Source organism: Phoxinus phoxinus, assembly GCF_949152265.1.
Source record: "Phoxinus phoxinus genome assembly, chromosome: 23".
In the NCBI taxonomy this organism is placed as follows: Eukaryota; Metazoa; Chordata; class Actinopteri; order Cypriniformes; family Leuciscidae; genus Phoxinus; species Phoxinus phoxinus.
The window spans coordinates 26,414,735-26,426,727 of record NC_136898.1 but is presented as its reverse complement, the minus strand read 5'-3'; the positions used below and the strand labels follow the sequence as shown (position 1 = coordinate 26,426,727).

Below are 11,993 nucleotides of genomic sequence, written 5' to 3'. Positions count from 1 at the left end.
GTCTCACTCCATCACTAGTCTCTCTCCATCACTAGTCTCTCTCCATCACTAGTCTCTCTCCCATCACTAGTCTCTCCCATCACTAGTCTCTCTCCATCACTAGTCTCTCTCCATCACTAGTCTCTCCCATCACTAGTCTCTCTCCATCACTAGTCTCTCTCCATCACTGGTCTCTCTCCATCACTAGTCTCTCTCCATCACTAGTCTCTCTCCCATCACTAGTCTCTCTCCATCACTAGTCTCTCTCCATCACTAGTCTCTCCCATCACTAGTCTCTCTCCATCACTAGTCTCTCTCCATCACTAGTCTCTCTCCATCACTAGTCTCTCTCCCATCACTAGTCTCTCTCCCATCACTAGTCTCTCTCCATCACTAGTCTCTCTCCATCACTAGTCTCTCTCCATCACTAGTCTCTCTCCATCACTAGTCTCTCTCCATCTCTAGTCTCTCTCCATCAATAGTCTCTCTCCATCACTGGTCTCTCTCCATCACTAGTCTCTCTCCCATCACTAGTCTCTCTCCATCAATAGTCTCTCTCCATCACTAGTCTCTCTCCATTACTAGTCTCTCTTCCATCACTAGTCTCTCTCCATCACTAGTCTCTCTCCATCACTAGTCTCTCTCCATCACTAGTCTCTCTCCATCACTAGTCTCTCCCATCACTAGTCTCTCTCCATCACTAGTCACTAGTCTCTCTCCCATCACTAGTCTCTCTCCATCACTAGTCTCTCTCCATCACTAGTCTCTCTCCCATCACTAGTCTCTCTCCCACTAGTCTCTCTCCATCACTAGTCACTAGTCTCTCTCCCATCACTAGTCTCTCCCATCACTAGTCTCTCTCCATCACTAGTCTCTCTCCATCACTAGTCTCTCTCCATCACTAGTCTCTCTCCATCAATAGTCTCTCTCCATCACTAGTCTCCTTCCATCACTAGTCTCTCTCCATCACTAGTCTCTCTCCATCACTAGTCTCTCTCCATCACTAGTCTCTCCCATCACTAGTCTCTCCCATTACTAGTCTCTCTCCATCACTGGTCTCTCTCCATCACTAGTCTCTCTCCATCACTAGTCTCTCTCCCATCACTAGTCTCTCTCCATCACTAGTCTCTCTCCATCACTAGTCTCTCTCCATCACTAGTCTCTCTCCATCACTAGTCTCTCTCCATCACTAGTCTCTCTCCATCACTAGTCTCTCTCCCATCACTAGTCTCTCCCATCACTAGTCTCTCTCCATCACTAGTCTCTATCCATCACTAGTCTCTCTCCATCACTAGTCTCTCTCCATCACTAGTCTCTCTCCATAAATAGTCTCTCTCCATCACTAGTCTCTCTCCATCACTAGTCTCTCTCCCATCACTAGTCTCTCTCCATCACTAGTCTCTCTCCCATCACTAGTCTCTCTCCATCACTAGTCTCTCTCCCATCACTAGTCTCTCTCCCATCACTAGTCTCTCTCCATCAGTAGTGTCACTCCCATCACTAGTCTCTCTCCCATCACTAGTCTCTCTCCATCACTAGTCTCTCCCATCACTAGTCTCTCTCCATCACTAGTCTCTCTCCCATCACTAGTCTCTCTCCCATCACTAGTCTCTCTCCCATCACTAGTCTCTCTCCATCACTAGTCTCTCTCCATCACTAGTCTCTCTCCATCACTAGTCTCTCTCCCATCACTAGTGTCTCTCCATCACTAGTCTCTCTCCATCACTAGTCTCTCTCCATCACTAGTCTCTCTCCATCAATAGTCTCTCTCCATCACTAGTCTCTCTCCATCACTAGTCTCTCTCCATCACTAGTCTCTCTCCATCACTAGTCTCTCTCCATCACTAGTCTCTCTCCCATCACTAGTCTCTCTCCCATCACTAGTCTCTCTCCATCAGTAGTGTCACTCCCATCACTAGTCTCTCTCCCATCACTAGTCTCTCTCCATCACTAGTCTCTCTCCATCACTAGTCTCTCTCCCATCACTAGTCTCTCTCCCATCACTAGTCTCTCTCCCATCACTAGTCTCTCTCCCATCACTAGTCTCACTCCATCACTAGTCTCTCTCCATCACTAGTCTCTCTCCATCACTAGTCTCTCTCCCATCACTAGTCTCTCCCATCACTAGTCTCTCTCCATCACTAGTCTCTCTCCATCACTAGTCTCTCCCATCACTAGTCTCTCTCCATCACTAGTCTCTCTCCATCACTGGTCTCTCTCCATCACTAGTCTCTCTCCATCACTAGTCTCTCTCCCATCACTAGTCTCTCTCCATCACTAGTCTCTCTCCATCACTAGTCTCTCCCATCACTAGTCTCTCTCCATCACTAGTCTCTCTCCATCACTAGTCTCTCTCCCATCACTAGTCTCTCTCCATCACTAGTCTCTCTCCATCACTAGTCTCTCTCCATCACTAGTCTCTCTCCATCACTAGTCTCTCTCCCATCACTAGTCTCTCTCCCATCACTAGTCTCCCTCCCATCACTAGTGTCTCTCCATCACTAGTCTCTCTCCATCACTAGTCTCTCTCCATCACTAGTCTCTCTCCATCACTAGTCTCTCTCCATCACTAGTCTCTCTACCATCACTAGTCTCTCTCCATCACTAGTCTCTCTCCATCAATAGTCTCTCTCCATCACTAGTCTCTCTCCATCACTAGTCTCTCTCCCATCACTAGTCTCTCTCCATCACTAGTCTCTCTCCCATCACTAGTCTCTCTCCATCACTAGTCTCTCTCCCATCACTAGTCTCTCTCCCATCACTAGTCTCTCTCCATCAGTAGTGTCACTCCCATCACTAGTCTCTCTCCCATCACTAGTCTCTCTCCATCACTAGTCTCTCTCCATCACTAGTCTCTCTCCATCACTAGTCTCTCCCATCACTAGTCTCTCTCCATCACTAGTCACTAGTCTCTCTCCCATCACTAGTCTCTCTCCATCACTAGTCTCTCTCCCATCACTAGTCTCTCTCCATCACTAGTCTCTCTCCATCACTAGTCTCTCTCCCATCACTAGTCTCTCTCCCACTAGTCTCTCTCCATCACTAGTCACTAGTCTCTCTCCCATCACTAGTCTCTCCCATCACTAGTCTCTCTCCATCACTAGTCTCTCTCCATCACTAGTCTCTCTCCATCACTAGTCTCTCTCCATCACTAGTCTCTCTCCATCACTAGTCTCTCTCCATCACTAGTCTCTCTACCATCACTAGTCTCTCTCCATCACTAGTCTCTCTCCATCAATAGTCTCTCTCCATCACTAGTCTCTCTCCATCACTAGTCTCTCTCCCATCACTAGTCTCTCTCCATCACTAGTCTCTCTCCCATCACTAGTCTCTCTCCATCACTAGTCTCTCTCCCATCACTAGTCTCTCTCCCATCACTAGTCTCTCTCCATCAGTAGTGTCACTCCCATCACTAGTCTCTCTCCCATCACTAGTCTCTCTCCCATCACTAGTCTCTCTCCATCACTAGTCTCTCTCCATCACTAGTCTCTCTCCCATCACTAGTCTCTCTCCCATCACTAGTCTCTCTCCCATCACTAGTCTCACTCCATCACTAGTCTCTCTCCATCACTAGTCTCTCTCCCATCACTAGTCTCTCCCATCACTAGTCTCTCTCCATCACTAGTCTCTCTCCATCACTAGTCTCTCCCATCACTAGTCTCTCTCCATCACTAGTCTCTCTCCATCACTAGTCTCTCTCCATCACTAGTCTCTCTCCCATCACTAGTCTCTCTCCATCACTAGTCTCTCTCCATCACTAGTCTCTCTCCATCACTAGTCTCTCATCATCACTAGTCTCTCTCCCATCACTAGTCTCTCTCCATCACTAGTCTCTCTCCATCACTAGTCTCTCTCCCATCACTAGTCTCTCCCATCACTAGTCTCTCTCCATCACTAGTCTCTCCCATCACTAGTCTCTCTCCATCACTAGTCTCTCTCCATCACTGGTCTCTCTCCATCACTGGTCTCTCTCCATCACTAGTCTCTCTCCCATCACTAGTCTCTCTCCATCACTAGTCTCTCTCCCATCACTAGTCTCTCTCCATCACTAGTCTCTCCCATCACTAGTCTCTCTCCCATCACTAGTCACTAGTCTCTCTCCCATCACTAGTCTCTCTCCATCACTAGTCTCTCTCCCATCACTAGTCTCTCTCCATCACTAGTCTCTCTCCATCACTAGTCTCTCTCCCATCACTAGTCTCTCTCCCACTAGTCTCTCTCCATCACTAGTCACTAGTCTCTCTCCCATCACTAGTCTCTCCCATCACTAGTCTCTCTCCATCACTAGTCTCTCTCCATCACTAGTCTCTCTCCATCACTAGTCTCTCTCCATCACTAGTCTCTCTCCATCACTAGTCTCTCTCCATCACTAGTCTCTCTCCATCACTAGTCTCTCTACCATCACTAGTCTCTCTCCATCACTAGTCTCTCTCCATCAATAGTCTCTCTCCATCACTAGTCTCTCTCCATCACTAGTCTCTCTCCCATCACTAGTCTCTCTCCATCACTAGTCTCTCTCCCATCACTAGTCTCTCTCCATCACTAGTCTCTCTCCCATCACTAGTCTCTCTCCCATCACTAGTCTCTCTCCATCAGTAGTGTCACTCCCATCACTAGTCTCTCTCCCATCACTAGTCTATCTCCCATCACTAGTCTCTCTCCCATCACTAGTCTCTCTCCATCACTAGTCTCTCTCCCATCACTAGTCTCTCTCCCATCACTAGTCTCTCTCCCATCACTAGTCTCACTCCATCACTAGTCTCTCTCCATCACTAGTCTCTCTCCCATCACTAGTCTCTCTCCATCACTAGTCTCTCTCCATCACTAGTCTCTCCCATCACTAGTCTCTCTCCATCACTAGTCTCTCTCCATCACTAGTCTCTCTCCATCACTAGTCTCTCTCCCATCACTAGTCTCTCTCCATCACTAGTCTCTCTCCATCACTAGTCTCTCTCCATCACTAGTCTCTCATCATCACTAGTCTCTCTCCCATCACTAGTCTCTCTCCATCACTAGTCTCTCTCCATCACTAGTCTCTCTCCCATCACTAGTCTCTCCCATCACTAGTCTCTCTCCATCACTAGTCTCTCCCATCACTAGTCTCTCTCCATCACTAGTCTCTCTCCATCACTAGTCTCTCTCCATCACTGGTCTCTCTCCATCACTAGTCTCTCTCCCATCACTAGTCTCTCTCCATCACTAGTCTCTCTCCCATCACTAGTCTCTCTCCATCACTAGACTCTCTCCATCACTAGTCTCTCCCATCACTAGTCTCTCTCCATCACTAGTCTCTCTCCATCACTAGTCTCTCTCCATCACTAGTCTCTCTCCCATCACTAGTCTCTCTCCCACTAGTCTCTCTCCATCACTAGTCTCTCTCCATCACTAGTCTCTCTCCATCACTAGTCTCTCTCCCATCACTAGTCTCTCTCCCACTAGTCTCTCTCCATCACTAGTCACTAGTCTCTCTCCATCACTAGTCACTAGTCTCTCTCCCATCACTAGTCTCTCTCCATCAATAGTCTCTCTCCCATCACTAGTCTCTCTCCCATAACTAGTCTCTCTCCATCACTAATCTCTCTCCCATCACTAGTCTCTCTCCATCACTAGTCTCTCTCCATCACTAGTCTCTCTCCATCACTAGTCTCTCTCCCATCACTAGTCTCACTCCATCACTAGTCTCTCTCCATCACTAGTCTCTCTCCATCACTAGTCTCTCTCCATCACTAGTCTCTCTCCATCACTAGTCTCTCTCCCATCACTAGTCTCTCTCCCATCACTAGTCTCTCTCCATCACTAGTCTCTCTCCCATCACTAGTCTTTCTCCCATCACTAGTCTCTCTCCATCACTAGTCTCTCTCCATCACTAGTCTCTCTCCATCACTAGTCTCTCTCCCATAACTAGTCTCTCTCCATCACTAATCTCTCTCCCATCACTAGTCTCTCTCCATCACTAGTCTCTCTCCGTCACTAGTCTCTCTCCATCACTAGTCTCTCTCCCATCACTAGTCTCTCTCCATCACTAGTCTCTCTCCATCACTAGTCTCTCTCCCATCACTAGTCTCTCTCCCATCACTAGTCTCTCTCCCATCACTAGTCTCTCTCCATCACTAGTCTCTCTCCCATCACTAGTCTCTCTCCCATCACTAGTCTCTCTCCATCACTAGTCTCTCTCCCATCACTAGTCTCTCTCCCATCACTAGTCTTTCTCCCATCACTAGTCTCTCTCCCATCACTAGTATCACTCCCATCAGTAGTGTCACTCCCATCACTAGTCTCTCTCCCATCACTAGTCTCTCTCCATCACTAGTCTCTCCCATCACTAGTCTCTCTCCATCACTAGTCTCTCCCATCACTAGTCTCTCTCCATCACTAGTCTCTCTCCCATCACTAGTCTCTCTCCCATCACTAGTCTCTCTCCATCACTAGTCTCTCTCCCATCACTAGTCTCTCTCCCATCACTAGTCTTTCTCCCATCACTAGTCTCTCTCCCATCACTAGTATCACTCCCATCAGTAGTGTCACTCCCATCACTAGTCTCTCTCCCATCACTAGTCTCTCTCCATCACTAGTCTCTCCCATCACTAGTCTCTCTCCATCACTAGTCTCTCCCATCACTAGTCTCTCTCCATCACTAGTCTCTCTCCCATCACTAGTCTCTCTCCCATCACTAGTCTCTCTCCCATCCTCTCTCCATCACTAGTCTCTCTCCCATCAGTAGTGTCACTCCCATCACTAGTCTCTCTCCATCACTAGTCTCTCTCCATCACTAGTCTCTCTCCATCACTAGTCTCTCTCCATCACTAGTCTCTCTCCCATCACTAGTCTCTGTCCCATCACTAGTCTCTCTCCATCACTAGTCTCTCTCCCATCACTAGTCTTTCTCCCATCACTAGTCTCTCTCCCATCACTAGTATCACTCCCATCAGTAGTGTCACTCCCATCACTAGTCTCTCTCCCATCACTAGTCTCTCTCCATCACTAGTCTCTCCCATCACTAGTCTCTCTCCATCACTAGTCTCTCTCCCATCACTAGTCTCTCTCCCATCACTAGTCTCTCTCCCATCACTAGTCTCTCTCCATCACTAGTCTCTCTCCCATCACTAGTCTCTCTCCATCACTAGTCTCTCTCCCATCACTAGTCTCTCTCCCATAACTAGTCTCTCTCCCATAACTAATCTCTCTCCCATCACTAGTCTCTCTCCATCACTAGTCTCTCTCCATCACTAGTCTCTCTCCATCACTAGTCTCTCTCCATCACTAGTCTCTCTCCATCACTAGTCTCTCTCCCATCACTAGTCTCTCTCCATCACTAGTCTCTCTCCCATCACTAGTCTCTCTCCCATCACTAGTCTCTCTCCCATCACTAGTCTCTCTCCCATCACTAGTCTCTCTCCCATCACTAGTCTCTCTCCATCACTAGTCTCTCTCCCATCACTAGTCTCTCTCCCATCACTAGTCTCTCTCCATCACTAGTCTCTCTCCCATCAGTAGTGTCACTCCCATCACTAGTCTCTCTCCCATCACTAGTCTCTCTCCATCACTAGTCTCTCCCATCACTAGTCTCTCTCCATCACTAGTCTCTCTCCCATCACTAGTCTCTCTCCCATCACTAGTCTCTCTCCCATCACTAGTCTCTCTCCCATCACTAGTCTCTCTCCATCACTAGTCTCTCTCCCATCACTAGTCTCTCTCCATCACTAGTCTCTCTCCATCACTAGTCTCTCTCCCATCACTAGTCTCTCTCCCATCACTAGTCTCTCTCCCATCACTAGTCTCTCTCCATCACTAGTCTCTCCCATCACTAGTCTCTCTCCATCACTAGTCTCTCTCCCATCACTAGTCTCTCTCCCATCACTAGTCTCTCTCCCATCACTAGTCTCTCTCCCAACACTAGTCTCTCTCCATCACTAGTCTCTCTCCCATCACTAGTCTCTCTCCATCACTAGTCTCTCTCCATCACTAGTCTCTCTCCCATCACTAGTCTCTCTCCCATCACTAGTCTCTCTCCCATCACTAGTGTCTCTCCCATCACTAGTCTCTCTCCCATCACTAGTCTCTCTCCCATCACTAGTATCACTCCCATCACTAGTCTCTCTCCATCACTAGTCTCTCGCCCATCACTAGTATTACTACTTTATATGGACAGACCCTCGTTCCCTCGATATTTACCAAGGGAGCGAGTCTACTTCATATGTACACTTCAGACACCTATATGTCCCACAATGCAACACGACTGTGACGTCACCGCAGATCTCGTCTAATCACCACCACTAACAACTCTATGATATATTAATTATAATTATTTTAATTTAAAACAACCCAAACACACCTATATACATTTGGATGCTGCATTACACTAATTACACAAACTAATAAACCAACTCCTGATTCGAAGTGACCAAGGGCTTAGCGTCCCAGTTCAGCCGCTGCAGTGTCCGCCAGCAGTGGCACTGGTGCAGCGTAAGCAGTGACACACACCGAGTGAACGAGGCGGAGGGAAGTTAGCGAGTGCATGATGATTTTGGACTGGAGCGCAGCCCTGGTTTACATGCCCTCCTGATAACAGCCACTGGTGTTCTGCAGAGACACACACCTGCGTAGTGCTCATCCACTGCAAATCACTGTTCGTTCGACTTACAGCAACATCTCAATGCTGATCCAACACACTTTAAACATTGAGATGTCCATCTCAACCAGAGTGATGGTTTAGATCAAAGCTCAACATTGTATCAGTGTCGTGTTGCTATCTGGGACGTCCTGCCATCTCAGCAGCGCTTCACTGGAGGCTGTGTTGTGTAATAAAAAATCTAAAGGTGCACTACTGGACTCGCGTCAGACTCTTGAGGGGTTTAGATGTGCACTTTTTCTTGGCATTATTTCCGACTCTGATAGTGATACTTTGGCTCGTTTTATTCCCTGACACTGCAGCACTACCAGTGTGTGTCCACTCACTTTCAGTCACTGATCTTCCTGTAGTTCAGAAGTCTCACAAGCAGACTTTCTGTCTCACAATCTCTGTCTCAGAATCCAGACATTAAGGGCCCTATTGTAACGATCTGAAACGCAAGTGTCAAAGCGCAAAGCACAAGTAACTTTGTGGGCGGATCCCGGCGCTGTTGCTATTTTCCCGGCGGGATAAACGACTCTTGCGCCTGGCACAAATCTAAAAGGGGTTGGTCTGAAGTAGCTTCATTACTCATAGGTGTGGTTTGGGCGTAACGTGAACTAAACCAATCAGAGCGTCCTCTCACATTCCCTTTAAAGTCCGCGTGAACCGGAAGTTGCAAACGACTTTTCTCAAGTGTTGTGACGCATTTCCGAGTCTCCATCTCTCGCCCATAGCAGAGTAACGGTTTGAGAGGAGTGGCTAAGCGTTTAAACAACCCAAGTTCTCATGCCTACGTCATCAGAAAAAAGAACCATTCCAGACCCTGAAGTAACTTTTCAGACTTTGATTAAAGATAACTTCGGCAAACAATTTTTTTCCGTGTATTAACTTTCACTGATTAATTGTTCACCACAAGACTAGTAATATCCGCTAACAAAGTAAATAGGGTCAATTTTGATTTCATGCCGACTTTAAGAGCCGGCGCGCTTGTTCCACGGCGGATTGCTATTATAACGGCGGGTTTGCCAGCGCACGCCAGGAGCGGTTCACAGCCGAGGAGACCGACGTTCTCGTCAGGGCCGTAAAACACAGAGAAGTGACATTGGGGATGATGGGAGAAACCACACAAATTAGCTTCGGTTAAACAGGCGTATAATAATTTGGGTAAATGTGTAATCTAGATTTATGCCTATTTCTTCACATCTTCACAACAATGATTTCCCTCGTGTGTTAATATTTTTCCTTGTAATAATGTATGATTTGCAAAAATGAAAACTGCTGCGTCTGTTTATATTAGAGAATCAAAGTGTGTGTGTTGTTCACACGCTATATAATGGCCAAGCATGCGCCCTTAAAATACCATATGACTATCGCGCAACACACCACTGTCTTTAGACTGTTTTTTTCCTGGTCAGTGGCGGAATTGTTTTCTAAAACTGCAAAATATCACCAGGGAACGTTTGCGCCGGAACACGCTCCTCTTTTCACTGAACCGCCGGTGTGTGAGCTCTTACTGGGCATTCGAGCGCTTACCTACACAGTGCTCACTGTGGGCGATGTAGCCGTCGGGACAGACACATCTGAAAGAGCCATCCAGATTCAGACAGCTTCCAGGAGCACATCTCCCAGGAGTCAGTGCACACTCGTTCACATCTGCATTTAGCACAACACAAGACACACTTATGATATTGTCACTCCCGCCAGTCCACAAATCCTAGAACATAATAATAGTGTCCGGTTACACTGAATATCTATACTGTTATTCATTCGTCAGTATCGTTGTTTATTTCTCATGAAAAGAATGATAACTGAACTATATGTATAGATAACACTCTAGATACTCAGATTAAAGAGGTGTTTTCCTTATTCAGCAAGGAAAAGATTGGTGCAGAGTTCGTTCTAAACAGTTTTGGGTTACAGTGATTTAATTTATATGCACTCTACCTCCTTTTTAATAAAAAAATTAGATGTATTATATCATTCTGCTTTACGTTTCATTTCCGATGCAATAGCTAGAACTCACCACTGCACTATTGATTTTTATTGCTTAAGCACTAATGGGTAAATTAACCATTTACATTTCAAATTTACTTACTTACCAAAAACAGTGTTTACAAAACAAGGTCGCCAAAAAAAATATTATTAATTATTCTATCAACAAAAAACAGAATTTGGTAAAAAGGCTTTTCAATCATATGCACCAAATGTCTGGAATGAACTCCAAACACCTTCAATTTAGAATCACTTCCATCTATTCATATTTTTAAAAACCTTTTAAAGCCAACTTTGACTGAACGGTGTAATTGTTTTTAAACTAGGTACCCCTTTAAATTATATGTTTGTATTTACTTAAGTTAAACATAATGTTGTGTTGGTATATGTATAGTCTGTGTTTAGAGATTTGTTGTGTAGTATGACATGTTTTGTCCTGTCTATTTTTATTTGCAACTTTTTGGCCGCCTATCTTGGCCAGGACTCCCTGGGAGAAGAGTTATTGTAATATGGGACTTTTCCTGGTTAAATAAAGGTTAAATAAAAAATTAAAAAATAACACAGATATAGATAACTGTAATGCTGAAGCTGAGGCAGAGGGATCCATTTGCAAGACTTTATTAACACAAAAAGAGACACAGGCAGGCAGACATCAACAGATAGCAGCAGAAGTCTGAGGGACAAACCAATACTCAAAGTCGGATACAAGCAAGGATCAGGGCAGGCAGCAAAGGTTCACAGAGTCCAGGATACAGGCAAGGATCAAGGTTCAGAATAACACGGAACACAGGAGAGTTATGTCACCAAGAGTTATGCTTGGTAATGTCTGCTGAGCAAATCAAGACTTCGCACAGAACAACGGAAGACACAGTCAATATAAAGGGGGAGATAATGATGAACAGGTGATGGTGATAATGATGGAGGGAGTGCTGGGAAGTGCAGTTCTAATATTCAGGAGAGAGGGAGCGAATGAAACCAGAGGGTGGCGTAAGAGAGCGTTCTATGACAGAGCCCCCCCCCCCTGCGAGCGGCTCCGGAAGCGAGGGTCTGACCCGCGTCGGGGTCTACCACGGGGTCTTGGTGCAGGCCGGTCCGGATGATCACGGTGGAAAGTTGTGAGTAACGTAGGATCTAGAATATCTTGGGTTCTGACCCAAGAACGTTCCTCTGGACCATATCCCTCCCAGTCAATGAGGTATTGTAATGACCCGCCGCGGCGTCTTGAGTCCAGAACCTCTCGCACCCGGTAAGCCTCTGCACCGCCGACTTCAATAGGAGGGGCCTGTATGGGAGCGATCTCCTCCTGGACCACCTCTCTCCTGGGAGCCGTAGCGGGTCTGAAAAGAGAGATATGAAAAGTGGGTGAGATGCGGTAATGAACAGGAAGATCCAAACGGAATGAGACGGGAGT

General features: G+C 46.6%; 1 protein-coding gene across 6 annotated transcripts in view; it reads right to left on the bottom strand.

The window, feature by feature from the left end:
* The window catches only part of fbn2a (fibrillin 2a), a 183,268-nt gene that overhangs the window by 47,824 nt on the left and 123,451 nt on the right, over positions 1-11,993 (bottom strand). For all 6 annotated transcript variants that reach the window (XM_079600824.1, XM_079600826.1, XM_079600827.1 and 3 more), the window contains one exon: positions 10,124-10,243. In XM_079600824.1, coding sequence (XP_079456950.1) covers positions 10,124-10,243 — 120 coding nt within the window. The remainder of the gene's footprint in view (positions 1-10,123; positions 10,244-11,993) is intronic.